This window comes from Centropristis striata, chromosome 21, assembly GCF_030273125.1.
Source record: "Centropristis striata isolate RG_2023a ecotype Rhode Island chromosome 21, C.striata_1.0, whole genome shotgun sequence".
NCBI lineage: Eukaryota > Metazoa > Chordata > Actinopteri > Perciformes > Serranidae > Centropristis > Centropristis striata.
In genome coordinates, this window is record NC_081537.1 from 10327775 (window position 1) to 10349032 (window position 21258).

The 21258-nt window shown below is 41.1% G+C and overlaps 2 protein-coding genes across 2 annotated transcripts; both read right to left on the reverse strand.

Moving 5' to 3' along the window:
- Positions 1-257: 257 nt before the first annotated feature.
- tut1 (terminal uridylyl transferase 1, U6 snRNA-specific) lies at positions 258-8555 on the reverse strand. Its single transcript, XM_059324625.1, has 10 exons — positions 8279-8555; positions 7672-7862; positions 7330-7533; positions 7021-7135; positions 6767-6894; positions 6426-6652; positions 6224-6333; positions 4353-4475; positions 3083-3175; positions 258-2964 (listed from the first exon to the last, which is right to left on the reverse strand). The coding sequence occupies exons 1-10, from the start codon at positions 8352-8354 to the stop codon at positions 1850-1852; spliced, it is 2382 nt and encodes a 793-aa protein (XP_059180608.1). The 5' UTR covers positions 8355-8555; the 3' UTR covers positions 258-1849.
- Positions 8556-8924: 369 nt separating this feature from the next.
- mki67 (marker of proliferation Ki-67) lies at positions 8925-20599 on the reverse strand. The gene is made up of 17 exons (XM_059324624.1): positions 20341-20599; positions 19707-19809; positions 19189-19270; positions 18817-18932; positions 18337-18406; positions 18133-18208; positions 17215-17721; positions 16860-17092; positions 16249-16771; positions 15906-16021; positions 15322-15499; positions 15089-15226; positions 13991-14970; positions 13029-13074; positions 12811-12891; positions 11479-12513; positions 8925-11184 (listed from the first exon to the last, which is right to left on the reverse strand). The coding sequence occupies exons 2-17, from the start codon at positions 19793-19795 to the stop codon at positions 9419-9421; spliced, it is 6036 nt and encodes a 2011-aa protein (XP_059180607.1). The 5' UTR covers positions 19796-19809; positions 20341-20599; the 3' UTR covers positions 8925-9418.
- Between the last annotated feature and the right edge of the window lie 659 nt (positions 20600-21258).

Genomic DNA, 21258 nt, shown 5'->3' on the forward strand with positions numbered 1-21258 from the left:
GGGAACACTGTTGCTCATTAGATTTTGGAGCAGTTAGTTTTATTCTATTTTCTCCCAAAGAACACATTGTGATTTCTGTTGGATCACAAAATTGGTCATGTTCCACAGTTTTATCTTTCAATTCATGGTCACAACAAACATCCTATCAGTAATGAGAGCCACCATCAGATTAACATGTGGTAAGCCGTCTCAAACTTCCTCATCATCACAGCCATCTCTATTCTCCATAGCCCTATCTAACCTGCCGGCCATCTGCATTTCCCTTTAAAAATGAGATGAATGATGTTAATCAGCACATGGGAGCTCTGTGCATCCCACAGCTCCTGCTTGTCCTGCTGTAATAAAGCAGTCTGCCTGCCTGAGTAATTACTCTCATCTGTCTCAGGCATATGAGCAAAGACCTGACTGGATAGAAGCGCCACTCAATGGCTGCTTTCTGGCAGCAATGTTGGAGCAAAGCTGAAACCAACCAAATTACTGGTTCTTTATGAAAAAATGGCTGTTGTAGAGATGGAGCGTGAAGGCAAAATAAATGTACTTACAGTCCTGAATATTCACAACTACTGAGTACAGAATGAGGCAGTTTTTTATTAGTTGATGCTGTGTAAATGCCTGCTACTGAAGTCTCCCTTTTAAAGGTTTTGTACAGAGCATTAATATAGCAGTAAACAAATATTTGAGTGTGATAGAACCCTCATTAACACGGTCAACTTCACACTACACGATTTTCAGAGTCATCAGATCGCTGCACTGTTCACACTACACAACTAGCTGTCTTGTAATCTGCAGTTTTGAAGACATCGTGGTTTTCACAGACAGTGCATGATCGCTTGGTGACAGGAGGGCCGAACACTACCAAGATCTTCCAGGAGAAATTGCAGGCGAGTATTTATGGTGATTGGCTGGGCTGACTCGTGGGTCGGGGAAGTTTCAAGCACGATACAGTCTGTGGTTCGAGCTTAGTAAAAAACTTCACTGTGCTTGGGGTGGACGGGTCAAAACATGATAAAACAGCTGCCTGGAAAACTGAATTACTCACATAAACATTGTGTTCAATAGCCCATTTTCCACAGTCTCTCTTTTTTATCTCTCAAACACACACATACACCACTTCACTGACTGTAGCTCATTGACAGCTTGAGATATTGAGCCTACTAGATATCCCACCAGATATCACATTGGCTTGAGTTTTTGTTGAGTGAACACCAGTTTGCCCCTCATCTAGGGCTTTTGTTGGGCGCTCCAAAAACTGTCAGCCAAGGGAAAAACAGGGCTAAAGTGGTGTAGCGTGAATTAAACTTTAGCTCTGTCAGAAGGGCCCACTGTTAGCACTGCTGTCAATCACGTCCCACAGTGGTGACACAGCATTATCACCTAGGTTAACCCTGTGAGTGCAATTTAAACCCCATTGGCACCGTCAGCTTTGTTGCTGTTGTTAGTCCTTTTAGCGCTGCTAGCATAGCTAGCACTGCTCAGCCACCTGGCTTGTGCTCTTATGTCCATGCCTAGAGTTTTGTTCTGAATCTCATGTACAGCACCTTTAAACTTCAATCATTTAATGATTTTAAACAGAAATGTATTACCAAGCTGAGTCCTAAACACAAAAGTAGGGCTTAATCAGGAAATCTTATTCTGAACAAACAAAAAAAAGTACAAATTTAGATGAAACCATTACAAACTTGACATAGCTTACATTTACAAATATAATCGATGCCTGGTCAACATAAAGCAACGGTAATGCTCTTTCATGTCCCACTCTAAGGGGTTACTACAAGTAGCAGTAATGGCATCTTTTAAAGAGAACAAAGAAAACTCAAAATAAGGGACATGACCTGAAACAGGCTCCATTTTAATGTTCTTTCTCAAGCAGTGTCTCTACCATCTTGGGTAAGAAGGCTTCCAGGAAATGAAAGAAGTCATGAAAAACTCCTGCCGCATCGCTGGTTGGCTCCAGCTTGAGCAGTGCCTTTGTGCTTTCTGTGCCTCCGATCATCTCGGACTGGACCTTGAACTCCAGGGGCTCCTTGAGCTCTGGCTCCTTTTCTATGATGTGCGCTGTGACCTGTGACTCCAGCTCCATGCAGCTGCCTTCTGGCCTCGAGTCTGTATCTTTGATCAGCTCTCTTCTCACTTTCCTCCTGCCAGCCCACACCATGTGCTTTTGCACACAGATCCAGTGAGGGAATTCGGGCCTGCCTCTTTTCGCCAGTCTTGGCTTTTTGCCTTGAGGCGACACGGAAGCATCACTACCAGACGATAGCTGCCTCTTGGCGCCGACGGCAGCTCTGCCCACAGGGCTGGGTTCGTTGTGAGATTCAACACTGTCACAGCTGTCATTAATTGATGTGTTGAGGGACGAGGAGGTAGTCTCCATGTCCGCGGATGCATCAAAAGCAGAGTCCTCGACTGCGGAGGGAGCAAAGTGACACCCAAGAACTCTTTGGAAGACTTCCTCCACAGCACAGCAAACCTTTTGAAACCACATCAGACGGAAACCGTCTCCTGCCGCGTGCAGCTGATTACGCAGCACTTCAGGGAGCGACGCTGATTTGAAAGGGATGCTGATTGTGAGCTGCTCAGTTTTGGCCTTTGGGACCTCTCCATGGGGGGCGAATAAGCGCACCAGCCCCCATGATTTCCCCTTGGAGGATTTGCGCTGGTACTGCAGGCTGCGGCAGTACTTGTCGGCCTCCTGGCACTCCCTCTGGAAGCTGCGGTGGGAGCGTTCATTCAGGTTTCCAGCGACATTGTGGGAGAGCTCAAAGGGGTCTAAGAGATTTAGGGGGCCCAGTTTGGGACCATGAAGTTGGGTCTTGGTGGGTTTTTCCTCTTGCATGGCCTCCTCATCTTTATTCTGGCTGAGGAAATCAGTAATTGGGAGTGCACGCCCCTTCCTCACAGATATGACGCTACTGGCAAAATCAAACTTAGCATAGAAGGAGAAGAAGCCGAAGAGCAGGGTGCCTAGATGGAGAAGACAAGCATGTACATCAAGAGTGGTATATATATAAACATATATAAACATGTCACGGGAAATACCTGCAAACAAATTACACTCTGTTTTAAAATGACTCTGACTTACAGAGGTCCTGTTTATTCCTGCTGGGGGGCACAGCAATAGGCTGACTAGGGAAGGTGCAGTCCCATCCCTCAATCACACACTCCTCCTCCTCACCTGCAGAGAGGTGAACACAGTTTATAATAGAAATGATAGCAAAACAGACACATTAAAATACCATTGTCATTGTATGAGACCTCCTCAATCTACAATAAGAAAGTAATAATAACCTGTCTGGGAAAAAATGTATCTTAGAAAGTGAAATTGAATACTCTGATTCATATATCTTCATTTTTAAACACAATGTCATTTGCTGTCCAAATAGCAGTTTAAATGCTTTTGCTTGCATCCATTTTCACAATCACACATTAACTGGAAATTTGTTCATAAAGACAGATGAATTGTTAACTGTACACCAATGGAGAGAAGGAGGCTGGGGCCTGATTGCAAGAACAACTCGTACAAAACAGATTTGTTCTTTCAACTGATTTTCTATGTTTAGAGACTGTGAAAAATGTAATAAATACAGAATTCAAAGATTTGCATATTGTTCACAAGCCACATTCAATTGCATACAGTACACAGACAAGCTAATGCTCAAACTGGGAAATATATTTTAACCTATACACTCATTCTGAATAAAATAAATTTTGTTTTTATTTACGTTTTTCACACTGTGTATACAAGCACCACTTTGCATGTAAGTGGTTACATTTCCACAAAATGTATTACCAATAATTTTTGTTTAATAAGAGTATAGTACATATTAAAGATAGACCTGTGTACATACTATGTTTGAAAATGATGTCCCGTGTTTGACAGCATTCTAGGATTCTACAAATTCATGTCAACACTGTAATTCAATGCAATTTATTATATAGAGACTGGTGGTGAGACCCCTTGTACTAATGGTTACACCTGTCATTCTGTGAAAGAAACTGATTTAAAATTAAAAGACAAGTGCATAGCAACAGTTTACAAATTAAATACAACATCCAATTTAAAAGTGCCTCTGAACAAAACCAAGCTCTAAAAAATATAGCATGATAGATCCATTAAGCCACTGGTTATTATATATTTTTACATTAAGGAAACTGTACATATCAGACCTGCAAATGATAATAATATGGTGTATCCCATCAATAAAAAAAGACTTGAATATGCAAGTGAAATCCAAACAGTAGAGGGTTTATGTAGATTTCTTTTAAGTAAAGCCAGATAACTGGATATTCTGCTGTGAACACACAAAAAGTATAGGAAAAAAAAAAGAGTGCCGGAGCAATGCAGCACTTACAGGCCATGTCTTTGAGCTGGTCCACTGTGCGGAGGACAGGAGGATCACAGTTTTGCAGGTAGAAGACGATGAGCAGCGTTAAAGCGTAGTTGTTGAGTAGGGAGCCGGCACCACTGGGATTACCTACACATTACAATTTAAATGTGATTCAGTTAATAGCTGACAGGAGGGAAACCGTGATGAGTGCAATGCTGTGCGTGTGTTCTGTAAATACAGGATATTATAAAGATGAAAATAGTGACCTCAATGTATTGAATGAGCTGCTGTGAGGTCTAGGATGATCACACCCTTGTGAAACTTTACAAGCACAAACTAGAGATCTGGAGCATTCAGAGGATGTATGGCTTGCCTACATATATTGACAATTAGGGGTTTTCTCAGCAGGTAAATGGTTACATTTAGCACCAAACCTGTGAAACAAATTACAATACCAGTCAAAAGTTTGGACACACCTTCTCATTTAATGGATTCTCTTTATTTTTATATTTTCTACAGTGTAGATTAATATTTAAAACAAACAAAAAAAACAACAGAAAAATAATGGAACACATATGGGATTATGTAGTGAACAAAAAAATGTCAAACAAACCAGAATATTTTTTTATATTTTCTTATGTGTTCTTTCATAGTTTTGATATCTTATAAAGAAATAATAATCTGCTGCCCCCCTTAATTTAACAAGACAAAAAAATGGCCTATGGTGGGCCTCTCATATAAATGAAAATTGTTCTGTTGCGTTTATGGAACAAAATTGATTTACCCTTAACCCGCTTGCTTACATGCTATGATAGAGAGTGTGGCCTGTCGCCTGATGATGAAACACTGGCTTTTAATGTGATGTCTTTGTTAGCTTTTTTCTATGAGATCACTTGAAAATATTTGTTTTACAACAGCGGCCTAACATGCAACGTGCTCTGCAAATAACTCTGCACAAGTGCCTTGTGGGAAGCCGCACTGGCAGCATTAGAGGCTACGGCTCATCAAAGAGAATAAAGATGATATGCCCCAGGAGTAAAGGTAATAATGCTCTTCAGTAAAGAACACAGGGACACAGCCTGTAGTAATACAACACACAAGGAGCTGTGCTTGGGTCACATTTCTTTTAACCACAGCTTCCATAACAAGGCACTAAAAATGCATTAGAAATCAGCGTCCACACAGACAACAAGATCATGATGGGCAAGTGGAGCTTTACTGACCTCTGCTGACAAAACTATGAAATAACATCATACATGCACTGATAACCACATCGCACTGATCCTTATTGTAAATAAGATCAGTTATTATCAGTGGTACATTTACTCAACTATTGTACTTAAGTAGATTTTTTTTGCATTTTATGCAACTTTACACTGGCTGATACTTCTACATTTTGAGGCAAATATTGTACTTTTTACTGCACTACATTTAGCTTCCAGCTTTGTTTGTTTGTTACTTTTCTGGTCAAGATTTAACATTGAAAATATGATCAATTTAAAATGACAAGACATTTTTTCAAATTAAACCACATAACAGTCTATTAAGTAGTTAAGATGAGCACTATCTTTACAAAATTAAAATGTTGCTTACATAAATGCATCAATACAAGTAATGTAATAATATATTTAGAATATATGAAACAATCTGAGTGGGTTCATTCTGCATAAGGAGTACTTTTAATTTTGATACTTGAAGTACATTTCAATGCTGATACTTTTACTGAAGTATGTTTTGAATGTAGGACTTTTACTTGTATTGGAGTAATTCTGCAATGTGCCTTTAGTACTTTTACTTAAATAAGGGATCTTAATACTTCTTCCACCACTGGTTATTATTATAAACAGAATTGGAGCTATATGCTATGCTCTTAGGTTCATGTTATTTCATCTTACCAGCCAGCTGCTTCTGCTTGGCCCAGTGGCGGATTGTGTACGCCAGAGGCCTCAGTCTGTCCTCCACCCCTGAACACAGCTGGAGGAAGCGGGTGTTCCTCACTGCCAGTCTAGTGAGGGAAAAAGGATAAAAGCTTGCTGTATATCTAAACCTGAAGTTTTCAGATGTTACAAAGCAGCAAGGAAAGAACCGCCGGCTGACCTGTTGTTGATGGTGATGTCCCCCTGCAGGTTAAGCTCGCGGTGGTGGAACTTGACTACGGGCAGGCGAGCACTGCTGACCACGTGGACTTTGTGGACGCTGGGGACACATCGTCTAAGGATGGCTGCTACGAGGTCCAGGACCTCGGCTGGAGAGGCAGTGGACAGGTCGATGTCAGACAGGATGGAGTCCTCGGAGCGGCCATCGTCTGACGTGCCCTCCCGTGCCTGAAGAAAGAGGGAGAAAAAGAATCACATTATTTCATATTTAGGCAATCAATTGTGTAAACCTGATTTTTGGTGGCAACACTGGGTAAAAAAAGCTCTCTAAAAATGTCAGACCTGTTCTGTGGTAGACTTGGCATGCGCCTGGAAAACCTTGGTGTTTTCAAGGTCCAGGAACAGGTCTAAATCACAGGAGTGGACGCCGAAAGTGTTGACAGATGAACCAAATGGCTGAATCTGGCTGTCTGCAACCAACCCAAACATAGAATAAAAATTGAGGGAGCGAACCTAGGACAATCCTTTGCAATTATCACTTTACTAGACAAGATTTCAGAAACAGACTCTCCAGATGCATGTTTACAAAAGGTCACCTGGAAAAAACTCCACAAAAACCTCCTGCAGGAGTTGAACCAGCAAGCCTCGGGCCTTCTTCTCATTTTCTCCAAGCTGAAATCGCTCCACGACGTACTGCATCTGTGCATCCACCTAAAGTAGAAAAATGGACAACACCACAGTCCCTTTGTTAAATAATAAATTACAAAGCTACCAGTATTTTCATGCACCAATTTCCAAAAATATCTACTTATTTTATATCAAATAAGATAACTGTATGGTTAATATAGGATATATTTTAGTATGGACCCTTTTACTGGCTTTATATTTGAAAAAAGGATCCTTACAGACACCAACTGACACAGCTGTGGTTTGAGCCGGTCGAAAGCTTGCTGCAGGTTCTGGTTGTCCTTCTTCTTAGGAACCAACTTGAAGTCCTTCTTATCTCTGGGTTTGACTCGCAGCTTTAAGCCTCTCATCAGATGCTCCACACAGGACAGGGTCGCCTGAACGCTGTCAGTCTCAGTGAACTGCACGATGGCGTACACACCCTGTGAGCACAAAATGACATCACAGTCAGACTACAGTGAGGTTCATCAGTCACTTTCCATGTACTGCAAAGAAACTGACCACCAGTGCTCTTGCTAAGAACACAGTTTATGTACTGGTAATACCTGCGGCTGACTGACCTTGTCTTTATCCATGATAACATCTGAGACTTGACCATACTGCTGGAAGTACTCAGCTAAATCAGACTGAGAGATGTTAGGCTTGAGGCCACTGACAAACACACTGTGCTGCTCCTGGGTCTTCCTGGTAATGCGCACAGTGCTCAGTGTGTTGTGTTTCCGCCCTTTGACATGCTGCTCCAAGCTTGGCACTGCAGGAAATTTAAATATGAATATAAACAGTTAATTGGAAAATCCTTCCTAACATATTCCCGCCATAGTTTCTCATTCAAAACGTATTTAGCTAATAAAACATGACAAATGTATCTAATAAATTTAAAATATTTGGCTTGGACAATTAAAATTATGTTGGTACTAACATAAGTTAGCTAAGGTTAACTGTTGTAACAATGCATGCCATTGACGGTACCTCATTAATTCTAGAAGTGACAGTAATGTTATTTTCAATCCCTTTCATAGCAAAATGTTATCTGGGAATTTATTTCCGATAATGCGGTTACCAACATACATACATACATTAAAGTTGCGAGGGGCTTACAGAGAATGGAAACTGAAAACATAAGTTAGAGCCAACGTAAATATAGCAAAGTTAGCTTAAGTTTCTTACGGTTTGGTAAATTGACCTTGCACAGAGTGCAGTGAAAACCTCGCGGCGTCGTTATTATGTCGCCGTCCGCTTCCATGATGGCTAAAAGGTATATTCCAACGATAAAGCAAGAAATAAGTCAGCCTCTGAGGTGTTTGGCCGAGCACTCTGCCTCCATGCGCCGCTCAAAACTCCCTCCAGCGTCGACTTTGCGTTTGTTCGAGTCCGTCTCAGAAAGCTGTCCGGGTTGTCCTCGTTTCATAAGAAAGTTCCGGTAATTTGAATTTGTATCATTTGTACTGCAACGACAGAAATAATATTTTTGCCTTTTCCAGATATTTCTAGCCGACATTTTAAACCTTTGTTGATTTTTGTGATAGTTTACATGCGTTGAAATGGTAAATGTACAATAAAAATGTGGTTGAAGGGAATTTATTACTTAAAACTTTGTTACACATATGCATGGTGTTAACTGCAGTGTTCATTATGGCCCAATTTGGTTAAAAGCTTTGGGTTTTATTTTCAACCCCCATGTTCCATTTACCAATTACAGCATCTCTTTTACATCCCACTCTACTAGTAGTACTGATTTATGTGCTGTGAATAACCCCATTTTATTTTCCTTCATACCTCCGCTTATAAAATCAGACCAGCACAAACACTAAGTTACACATAAAGGCAAATGTAAATAATTTCCCTTTTCAGTCTGACAAAAATGTGACAATGATGGCACCCAGTCAGTAAAGCATATATTCATACCTTCAACCAACAGGCTACACATAAGCTTCAGGTGCTTTTACAATGTATTTCAAATTACTTGGTGGATCATCATGTCAATCATTTTGACACCACGTGGCTGAACAGACCACCAGAGAAATGTTTGAAGTAAAGACAAATTTAGACAAAAAAATTTCATTGTACAAAAAATTTAATCACTTTTTTCACCATAAAAAATATTTGCAAACTCAACAATGAACAACATACAACTTAAAATAAATGGTTACACCAAATTCCCTGCTGTATTGGAAAAAAGAAAAAAGCAGTGCTTCATTTTCAGTCGATAAAACTACTTTCTAAAATTCGATGATATAATAAAAATGAACAAAATGTTTTTTAAAAAAAAGGAAAAATGTTTAAGATTATGAATATATACAGAAGTTTTTATTTCTTTGCAGATCTTCCTCTCCGGGTTTTTGGCTGCATCTCAGCCTCAACACCTTTCCCCTTGCTAGCGGACTCTGCTTCGTCAGCGGTTACATCGGCGACCTTTGCCCCTCTCCTGGCTCTCTTGACTGGCTGAGCTTCAGCAACTTCATCCGAGAGATCCTTCTCTTCAGATTTGTCAGCTTCCTTTGACGCAGTGTTGCTTTCAGTGTCTGCTTGAAGTTTGGACTTCCTCCCTTTAACTGCCCTTACAGGTGTTGCTTTTGGAATTTCAATGACTTCCAAGTCAGCTTTCCACTTAACTGCTCTTTTGGAGGTTTTGGTCTCTTCCACAACAGCATTGCTCGCATCTTCGGAAGGATTTGCCTGGACGCTGGTTACTGTGGCCTCCTCTGCTGTGGGCTTTGCTGCTGCCCGTCTCCCTCTTTTGACCGGCTCCACTGATGCAGGCTCCGAAACCACAACTGTGGATTCTGCACTGTTCTCCTCAACGGGAGGAGCTGCACCTCGTCGGACTCTCTTGGCTGGAACAGCTTGAGAAACCTCATTTTTCACAGATGTTTTTGCGCCCCTTGCCTTGCTTGGTTTAACGACTGGAACTTCTGTCTCAGCGTCCTTCTTCTCTTCAGCCTCCAGCTGATTGTCATGTTTTTCCTCTGGGACTGCAGCAGGGGCCTCAACCTCCTCAGCAACCTGTTTTCCTCTCTTACCGCGTTTGAGTTTGTTGCAGGTGACGGCAGGGATCTCTTGGACCTCAGTGGAGACGACAGGGGCCTCACTCTCTGTGTCTAGTTTTGCTTTACGCCCTCCTCTCCTTGGTTTGGCAGCCACAGCCGCCTGTTCATCGATCTTCACTGGTTCAGCAACAAGTGGAGCTTCAGCCTCCTCTGGGACAGTTTCAACTGCTTGGACTTCTGGTTCTTCTTGCTCCGCCTTCCTTGTTCTCCTTACTTTCTTAGCTGGCTCCTGAGATTTAGTAGTCTCAACCGAAGTAGTCTCCATCTTCTCTTCTTCCTGTTTGGCATTTCTTCCCCTCTTAGCCCTGACTGGAGGCTGAGCCTGCTCCTTGGTCTCCATGGCTACAACTGTGTCTTCTACTACCTCGTTTTCCTCAACAGCATCAGCTTTCGTCTTTCTCCCTCTTCTGGGTTTTACAAGAGCAGGAACGGACTTTTGAGGCTGAGCGTCTGTTACGGGCTCGTCAATCACTTCATTCTTCTCTGGCTCTGGCTGAGGCGGCTCGATGGGTGTTTGTTTAGTTTTTCTGCCTCTAACAGGCTTCACGACAGCTTCCTCTGCAGGGGGTGCAGATTTGTTTTCTGTTACTGAAGGAGTCTGGTCAATCACAGCTTCAGTGGAAATCTCAGCTGCTGGTGTTTCCACAGCTTTCTCTTGTTGCACTTCAGCATCATCAGTGGGATTTTCTTGAGACTTTGCATTTCTGCCTCTTGTAGTCTGTCTAACAGCGGCCGGTGCAGCAACTTCAGTTTTCTTCCCTCTTCTTCCTCTGACTGGAAGAGAGACAACCGGCTCTTCTGCTGCTTCATGTTGACCATCAGCTGATTCAGACTCCACCACTTTAGCCCTTCTGCCTCGAACAGTTTTCTTCTGAATGACAGGTGCATCCATTTCTGTGACTTCAGGTAAACTCTCAGTTACAGGCACCTGGGCAACCGTTTCCATGGTTTCTGATGGTTTATTTTCATCATTTTCAGTGGGTGCCACCTCCAGCTGGTCACTGCAGACATTATTGGCATCTTCATCTAAAATAACAGGAGAAAACAAAATAAATATTAGCTTCACCTTTACTGTGGTTGAACTAATAAAGGACCAAAATAGATAGTCAAATGGATGAGAACTGCTTATTAAATCACAGAGGTTTAGAGTTAACTCTCATGTCTTGCTTTCAGTAATAGACATCCAGTTGTTTACTCCCCCAGGATTTTAATCAAATTAACTAACTTTACACCCATTTATTGGGGTCAGAAATCCTTTTAGGAGTTCCAGTTTATGCCAGCAACATGACAGCAGAAACACAAACAAGAAAGATGACATACCTTTTGTCACTTCTGGCTGTGGAACCTCGTCACTTTGAATACTGGGCACATCTTGCTGCTCTGGCACGGATTCCTCAGGCTTTTTAGTTTTTCTCCCTCGCCTGGGCTTGATCACAGCCTTCTCTGGGGGTGCTGCACCGTCATCTGCTTTGGGGTCAACTGGTGGAGTAGGTTCACTCTCAGGTTCTGCCACCACTTCAGTTTCAGTGGCAACTTCTTGAACCACTTCTGCTTGATCCTCTGAAGCTTTTTTGGCATTTCTTCCTCTTTTAGGCTTAGGGGCAACTTTAGCAGGCAGGGGCTCACTTTTCTCCACTGCAGGCTCATCAACCACGCTTTCTTGAGACTTTGCATTTCTTCCTCTTGTCGTTTGTCTGACAGCGGGTGGTGCTGCAGCTTCAGTTTTCTTCCCTCTCGTCCCTCTGACTGGAGCAGAGACGACAGCATCTTCAGAGTGTTCTGCTGCCTGCTGTTCGTCATCAGCTGCTTTAGACTCCACAGTCTTTGCTCTTCGGCCTCGAACAGATTTCTTCTCCTGGGCAGGATTCGTAGCAGTGGTCTCCATTTCCGTGACTTCGGCAGTAGCGGTCTCCACTTCGGGTTGTTCCACAGACACAATCTCATCCACTGTGTCCACTTGTTCGGGTTGATCTTCTACTGTGTCCACTTTAGGTTCCTCCTCAGGGATATTCTCATCTGCGGTATCCACTTCAGGCTCATCACTGGATAGTTTCTCAACTTCTGCATCTACTGCGGGTTGTTCTTCAGTTATGTTCTCCTCCACTGTGTCCACGTGTTCAGGTTGGTCTTCTACTGTGTCCACTTTAGGTTCTTCCTCAGGGATATTCTCATCTGCGGTATCCACTTCAGGTTGGTCTTGGGATAGCTTTTCATCTGCTGCATCTACTGTGGGTTGTTCTGCAGAAACATTCTCCTCTACAGCTGCTTGAGAAACAGTTTCCATGGCATCTGATGATTCATTATCATCACTGCCACTTGGCACCTCCTCCAAGTGGTCATCAACGACAACTTCATCTAAAATAAGACCAAAACACGCAAAGAATAAGCACAAAAACATGTCTGAAATCAGATGCTAATACTTCAACAGCTAAAAACGACCACATTTCCATATAGTCTGAGGCTTTTATACAGTTCAATAACTTCCATTTAGACAAAATTACTTAAAATTAGTTTTAAAGCAGACTTTCTGTATCTACATACAGATTTCCTATGTTTCCTCAAAACATCTCTCAAAGTTTTTTAGGTTTTGTGTGAAAATCAAATTATAAGTATTAAACATAAACTAGTTAAAAAGATAATTAGTCCACATACCTTTTTCTACGTCAACTTCAAGAACATCAACCACATCTGATGGCACATCGTCTTGTGGCTCCTCAGGGGCAAAGTCCAGTTCTATTAAAAGAGAGAAGACAATAAAACCACATGAATAATCAGTTCATCAATGCACACAGCTTACACAACCACTCCAATCATGTCACTTATTATTGATCTAACATTATTATTCTTATCAGACTCGTTAACCAACTGACCTTTTGCTGCAACTTCATCGCGTTCCAGAGAGGTTTGATCTTCCACCTGTCAACAAATAATTTGACGATTTAGACAATGAGTACTCACTTTGAAAAAAAAAAAAAAAAAGCTAACAGCAGAAATGTCTTGTTAAAGTTAGTGAAATTTAATATTGTCAATCTGTGGCCACACAGGTGTTGATTTTGGTCGACAATATTTCGAGGAAAAATGAACTTAATAAAAAGCAAACATGCAATTGTTGAACTACCATTCTTGAAACAGTGAATTTTGAAAACATTGTGTAAATCAATAAGGAACTCGCATATTAAGCTATACTACTGAAATAACATGAACTTGTTGGTTTTTGTTTCATGTTTTGTGCAAATAGACTTTGAGTACCTTTTTCAAGTGCTATGTAATATCAGATGTATTATAGTATAGTTGTCCACATTAAGACATGCCAGTAACAGAACATTTATCTTTCATCCACTAACAGCTGTCCAGTAAATCTTTAACCTCCAGTTAATTGGTCACCAAATGAAAAGTATTCTCCTCCACACTGCACTTAAAACATTATCCAGATTCTAACACCTATCAGAAATATGAGAGATCTTTCCATCTTCTCTGAACCCTCTAACCCACAGTCTCCAGCTTGGCATCATGTGTGCCGTTTTGTGTACTTCTTTAATCCTGTTACCTTTGTGAGAGCAGGTGGCTGGTGGAAAACTAATCAAAACATTACAAGAAGATTGCTGGACTGAGACTGAAGACCAAACCATATTTTCAATAAGTGAATTCTGTGAGGAGATATTTCTCATGCAACTTGGCGTCACCTCAAAATTAAGACTTACAACTAAAAAAAAAGAAAAAAAAAAGACCTAAAATAAAACAAATTTCACGTGACAGGAAGAGATTTCATTGAAAGAGAGGCTGATATATCTATAATCCCAATAAGAAGCATTTTGCAGTGTTCAGCTCTCACCTCATTTGTCTCCATTTGTCCTGTGGGTTCAGTCAGCGGCTCCTCCATGAGCTCCTGAAGTCCCCGAAAGTCTTCCACTGATGCTTTACTCCTCCTCGTCACAAGTCTCTTGATCCCAAAGTTCTCCTCAACAGCTTCGCCCTTTACTCTGGGGGTTTTCATGAGCCTTTTCACACCAACCATATCTTCAACTGGAGCACTTTTCTCCCTGGGGGTCTTCTTCATTCTCTTACTGGCCGCTGGGGAGCTCTTCGTGTTTGGAGTGTCCACGCTGGGCATTTCAGAAAGGTCTTCAGATTCTTGCGTCTGCGCTGGTGCCTCCACAAGCTCCTCGACAAGATCTGAATCTGCATCACCAGCCTCCAGAGCTTTGGGCGTTTCTGGAACTTTTTCTTGAAGATCCTCAACAGGTTCAGCCTCCAGTTGTTCAAGCTTCTGTTTGGGAGTTGTCAGAAGTTCCACTTTGATGTCCTCTACATGTTCAGCCTCCCGTCTTGGAGTCTCCATCATCTTCTTCACTCCAGTAAGACACTCCTGTTGCACTGCTTTCTGCTTGGGAGTTTTCAAAATCTTCCCCCTCAGGTCCTCAATTGGCTCAGCTTTCTGTCTAGGAGTCTTCATGATCCTCTTCACTCCAGTAAGACACTCCTGTTGCACTGCTTTCTGTTTTGGAGTTTTCAAAATCTTCCCCCTCAGGTCCTCAATGGGCTCAGTCTTCTGTCTTGGGGTCTTCATGATCCTCTTCACTCCAGTGAGACACTCAGGCAATTCTGGCTTCTGTTTGGGTGTTGTGACAGATGCCGTCTTCAAATCTGTGCACTGCTGTTCGTTAGAATCCTCAGAGTCGATCTCCAAGGCAGGGGCGTCACTGATTAAGCTAGATTCTTGATCGTCGTTAAGGAGACGCTGGACTGCCTCACTGTTGTATTTTCTGTCTTTTACTGTAGATGTGACATTCAGAGGAGAAACCATCATTTCACCTGTAAAATAAGTCACATTTTAACATTACATGAATGGCTTACACTCACAAACCCCTTAGACTTAGTGATAATACAGAATGCAAATTTTATGCTTGGTTCTCCACTACACACACATTACCTGGCTCCTCTGGTGTGCTCAGCACTGATGGTTCGACCACAGATGTGCCCAGTGCTCCCACTGGTGTCTTTGTGGCATCGCTGTCATCCATCACAGATCTCCTCTTTCTTGCAGGGGTTTTGAACATATCCACGATTCCTGAAAACATAAACACAAAAACAACATTCAAGTCCAACTTGCATTACCAAAAACAAAATTTCCCATTTGTTGGGGGAGGAAAAGGGGGTAACTACCTGTCAGGTCCTCATCCATTTTCATGTCCTTCTTAAGCACTGCAGTGTTGGTGACCAGTCTTGGTGCAGCACCAGTTGGATGCACAACCTTCTGTCTGTGAGCTCTGCCCACAACGATGGTAACAGGGGAGTCTGCATGTCCGGTGCTGAAATGGCCATGGATTTTTCTGGCAGGAGTCTGAAAGGATTAAGAATCGTAAACATGTTAACAATCAAAGACAGACCATATATGTATGCATTAAAAAAAAACTTTATTAATTAAACCTTTTTTATACTATTATCAGTATGTTTTGGGATCTGCATTTGTGCACACAAATGTGTAAATTTGAAGTTCAATAAAACTGGGTCTCCCTTTGAGTGAAGTTATACTGTGTATGTTGTACAAAACACAAATATGCATTTACAGTGTTTTATCAAACCGTTAACAGACCATGAACACAATAATAATAATATCCTTTCATTGTAACATGTTCAACAAGTTAAAGTTGTTGCAAGACTAGAAATGTTTCTTTAAAACAATAAAATATAAGAATTTTTACAATGACATAAATGCACCCTGTAATTGTTAGAGCATCTTCCTTTACCTGTGGTTTGGGTACAGCCTTCTTCTTTGGCTTTTGGATGACTGCTGTTTTAGCAGGAGCAATCACTTGAGGTTTTGGTTGCCCAAATCTCACCCTGTCTGCCCAGGAACTTTTGACTGAAAGGAGAGCAAAGAAAAAGAAGAAAAAAAATGTAAAAAAATCAACAACAAAAGACGTGAGATCCAAAGCAAACTCAAGAGGATAAAATCAGAAATTATTCTTGTACTTATTGTAAACAATTACACACGCACACCAAGGCACTTTCTAATTTGGAGAGAATGTGATTAATTCCAAATAAAGACAAGATTTTGCAGTAAAAGATATATTTCAGGATCTAAAGTACCTTTCAGAGATGCCCGTGAAATGCCACTTCTGCGAATTACTTTCGCAGCACTCTTTGCAGTCTCCCGTGAAATGCTCTTCCTCCTCGGCGTTGCAGTGACTACGGGCACCTGGTCAGCCACAACATCTTCTGAAACTGGAGATGGAGTGCTGATGAGTGACACAGAGAAGCGCCCTTGTACTGTGGGGGTCTGGGCTCCTGCTTTTCCACCAACAGCGGGAGATTTTCCTCTGGCAGGAGATGGACTCTTGGATTTGGGTGATTTCTTTGCAGAAGAGACAGCCTTGGTAGAAGGAGAGCTGGATTTGGGGGATTTCTTGCCAGGGGATGCTGCCTTGGGAGAGGTTGATCCGGATTTCGGTGACTTCTTTCCAGGAGATGCAGCCTTGGGAGTTGTAGACGTGGATTTTGGTGATTTCTTTCCAGGTGTTGGAGTCTTGGGAGAAGACTTAGCACTTGAGGTCTTCTTGGGTGAAGGAGTCTTCCTTTTTGCAGGACTATCTGGATGCTCATTGTCAAACTCCTTTAAAAACAAAGACAAGTTAGATTACATAATGGATAACAATTAGTGTTAGTTCAAACTACTTCATCATCCACAACTTCAGTCTTACCTGCAGCAAACCAATGACTGATGCTCGTCTAAGGAGTGACTGTTTGGGTTTGGACACACACAAGCTTCTCCGTGGAGCGGCACCCTTGCGTAATGGAGAGTCAGGAGGCAGGCGTTTGTCAAATAACTCGGGACACAGAAAACCTCCAAAAGAAACCCGTTTCTTCTTCATTTGTGATGTTGGCAAGTCAGCTGCAAGTTCTCCACTTTTGCGTTTTTTGGACATCTCTTTCACTAAGAATTGAATTCAAAATATGATTGTGTCAGAAACGACCAAGCATAATGATACATGACATGCTTAAATAACGGTTCCAAGTAGGTTGACATACAATTAAAAGAGAAACTATAACTCTTACCTGTAGGTGTGGCCTCCTTGCTTCTTCGTCTCACAGGTGATTTGACCTCAGGTGTGAACCTCTGGGGCGGTGTACGGATCCTCTTCTGTGGTGAAGTTGCTTCAGCATTTTCCGCTTCAGGTCTGGGAGTATCAGCAGACAGGACCTGGGAGGACCGTCTCTGCTTCTTGACAGATTTCGGGGTCCCGGCGCTTACATCTTCAACCTTGGTTACAGCAGAGACTTTAGCTTCATCCTTCTTAGGAGTGCTTTTTTCCACTGTGGAAATGACAGGTTTTGCCTCATTCTTCCTGACTGAAGCAGGTTTTGGAGTACAAAACCTTGAAGTAGGTGTTTGAAGCACACTGACGGAAGATTTCCGAGGGGTCTTGACATCCAGAGATTTCTTGATCATTTGATACAGATCGTTGAAGGGGGAGGTGGTCTCCTCTTTGGAGTCCAGCTCCATGGTTTTCTCCAGGGATCGCTGGATGTTGTCATGGTTAGCTCCATCTTTCAGATGAGGGTCTAAAAAGAAACAAAAAACAAAACTTATCATAGAAGCTTGTATACATTATTAAACATGATACAAGTGTAAATTAAAACAACAATCAAGTGCCCAGAGAAATAAATATAAATCCCTATAAACAGCTAACTGGGTTGAGGTAGTTAGAGTAGGGCTGCAAAAAAGTTTAACTTATCCATCAGATTTTCTTTTGGGAACAAGCTTAATATAAAAACTATAATAGCAAAGATTTTGTAAATTATCTTTGACAGGGCATATACCATATATACCGGTGTACTGTGAAATAGATACAAAAATGAATGGTTCTGTGTTCATAGAGAATTCAAAGCAATGATTTCAATATCAATTCTGGGAATGTACACCGACTGTGTTGAGCTAATTCAGAAAAAAACCCCTCCATCACACGGTCTCACCTGTGGAAACTTCAGAGATCCTTTTTTCTTCACTCTCAGCAGTAACTGCGTCCCCCACCTGCTGATCTTGAAGAACCTGGACAACCAGCCATTTATATTAGCACATTTATAAGATAATCCAATTGATCAGGAGTGTAGGGAATTTCAAGACGTTTGAAAGGCGGCAATGCTCAAGTGATAAAAAAAATATAATGGGCAAATTACTTTGAATGTTTCAGTTTTGCCTCCAATGGAAGACCTCTTCTTTGGTGTGGGTGCTGGAGGGGACTCAAACCTGAAATGACAATTAGAAACAAGATGTAAGTAAGTATGGCGAATGTGGATGAACAGCATTTGCAGCTGGTGAGAAACTTAAATGGCTTGTTGATTATGAAAATAGTTATAGCAAATTATGCGCAAAGGGGACATAGTCTCCTCATAAGTCTCCTTTAAGAGGGTACAGTGAAATTCTGATACAGTAATTTCTGTTCCATGGGCAGTATCCTGTAGTAAGAGTAAACACCTTGTCCAAAATGCAGCAGAAAAGTGCACATTAACATGTGTGTATATATGCCTGTGCTTGTCCGGTTCAGGCATCTGCTTTTTCTTTGCTTTGCGTTTTAAGGGCCAATTTTTAACAAAATCATGCAGCCACTACGGAAGGCAAAACTGTTAAAATCAACAAAATGTTCCTTTGATACTAACCTGAAAGAACGGTCAATAATGGTTATCACATCTCCATGCTTCAAACGCTCAGACTGCTGCAAAGCCTCTCCGTTGACACGAGTTGGATTCACAGAGCTCAAATTTGTCAAAATGATCTGAGACACAAACATACACATAACCTCAATGTTAGGCTGTTGCAGAAGCTCAAAGCAGAAAAACATTGTCATCTCTTTTCAACTTCCATCTAGGTCATTATTTCCCACGGTGAATTCCCCCAAGTGATTTAAGCTGTGAGACTTAACCATCTACAAAATTAACATTGTGATGATCAAAATATAAAGTCATTAATGAGATTTTCAAAAACAATTATCCCATTAGATTGATAAGATAATGTACAAAATATGTTGTTACCTCTTTATTTTCATTCAAGTCAATTCTGCAGTGCTCCTTGGAGACTTGAGGAAGCTGAATACGAATATCACAGTCAGGCTTTCTGTAACACCACAAAGAAACAAATGTGTCAATGAAAGATGCGTGGAAAAATACCCTGGTTTACATACAATAGAGCTTGTTCATAAGTAGTAGATCAAATCACACATTGTCTAAAAGTAAGGTGAATTTGGGAACTGGAGGTTTGAATACAAAACAGGAAGTCTTGATGCAAGTACAGCAGCACACATGCATTTAAAATCCTGACGTCAGCAGCGGTTGTCCCGCCTCCAGACCAGATGGGAGTTTTATAGCACATCTGTCCACCTCAACATGAGGCTACACAGTCAATGTTGGCTGCAACATAACATGTGCTTCTGTTTTCTGTAGTACTTAACATATGAAACAAAATGAATGAAACAAAAAGAGTAAAGATTTTATCTGAACACATGTCATGGCAAACTAGCATGTATTTACCAAATGCCTTTTATTGATCTCACCTTCCAAATAAGCACGTTGCAGTAAGAGGGAACTCAGTCCCATCTCCTCCGCTCCTCTTAATCACCACTATTTTACCGTGCAATGGCATTTTCGTATAGTTACCTGAAAGCATTAGCAAACACAAGCGTCAAACCAAATCATGTAAACGTTAGGCAAATAAAGGGCAATTCTAAGAGAATATGGCTTTTTATCACTATACAAAGGCCTTGCTAAACATGACACAAACGGTAGGCAAAATGTCTGCGAAAAAAAAATTCTGTGCTTAACGACATTACTAACTTAACCACTTGACGTTAGCTAATGATAACTTTTTTTATCATCATTGTTAAGTTTTAACGTCGAGTAACTTTGACGCAATTCGGTGTTATCGCTGCAAGTCAGCAGCTCGTTGTTACTGTAACCTTTAGTTAAAATACTCAGCTGACAATTCTGCGAAAGCCCACGTGTAAAGTCACCATACTGTTAAAATCACAATTTGGTCAGGAATTAATTGAGGTGACATTAGCAACTACAGTACAAAACGACACACGTTGAGAAATGTGTAGCGCTAAGTGTGAACTTACTGCCGATATGTTGCCTTAGATTGAACGACTGTGTTAAAACATTTAAGTAACATAAGCGTTTTTGTCTTACCTGGAAATCCTTTTAAAGACACATCAACTTCTGGCAATCCATAAACATCGACCGGGCTGTGACAAAGGGGAATTTCACTATAATATCATGTCAGACTAACCGTACCGTTCATAACCTACCATTCCCTACAATGTATATCGACGAATGGCTAACGTATGCTACCTAGTAGCACTAACTTGACGTCTCTCGCCGCTTGCAGAAAGGTGCCGTCGTATCAATCCGCCAGACTACAAACACACAGTAACCTAAAGAAATACACGGATATGCTTACGCTTTTGAATTCAATGTGTGTACTTTTCATGTAACTATTCTTTAAGATTCTATTTTGTTCTCAGAATGAAATTGAACTTGCATTTATAAGAGAGGGACTATTTTGTTTACGAATTTGGCGGAACAATCTCACTTGGGTGAAGGGAATCTGATTTGAAAATGTTTGAAATTCCGCGCGAAGGATTGTGATTGGTTGATTCGTCACCACTGGTAAGAGGGCGGGGCATAATACTTAAGGTTTTTTTCCGGGTGGTTTTTCCTTTGGGTTTTTTAAATGTCTTGAATGTTTTGGTTTTGGTTAATGCACCAGTATGTAGAAGCTCTTTAAGCGAAATTACGTTTTTAATGCTAAAATAAAATTATTATTGTTATCCATGAATTTTCAAATTTACTGTTTTACAAAAAACTGTAAAAAAATAAAAAAATGTAAAGCACATTATTATTTCTTGATTGAGATGTCATTTACTTGCATTCCTGAACAGAAACATTAATTTTAGTGGATGAATGTTATGTTTAATTCATTTTTTGACTTCTTTACTCAAATTTGGGATATAAAAAGGTGAATTTAGTTTGTTTTTTCCAAATAAAAATCGTTTTTATAATGGTGGTCTAATAAATTTGTTCAGCACTGTTTATACTACCAATTAA

What these genes read in the sequence shown, in the direction of transcription:
- tut1 (XM_059324625.1), bottom strand. Translation starts at nt 8,354, where the DNA reads ATGGAAGCGGACGGCGACATAATAACGACGCCGCGAGGTTTTCACTGC. An exon ending in CAAGGTCAATTTACCAAACC is followed by an intron (nt 7,863 to 8,278) that starts GTAAGAAACTTA and finishes AATTTCCTGCAG; the next exon opens with TGCCAAGCTTGGAGCAGCAT. An exon ending in TTTTGTGGAGTTTTTTCCAG is followed by an intron (nt 6,895 to 7,020) that starts GTGACCTTTTGT and finishes GGTTGGTTGCAG; the next exon opens with ACAGCCAGATTCAGCCATTT.
- mki67 (XM_059324624.1), bottom strand. Translation starts at nt 19,795, where the DNA reads ATGCCATTGCACGGTAAAATAGTGGTGATTAAGAGGAGCGGAGGAGAT. An exon ending in AGGCTGTACCCAAACCACAG is followed by an intron (nt 15,500 to 15,905) that starts GTAAAGGAAGAT and finishes TAATCCTTTCAG; the next exon opens with ACTCCTGCCAGAAAAATCCA. An exon ending in ACAGCCAGAAGTGACAAAAG is followed by an intron (nt 11,185 to 11,478) that starts GTATGTCATCTT and finishes CTGTTATTTTAG; the next exon opens with ATGAAGATGCCAATAATGTC.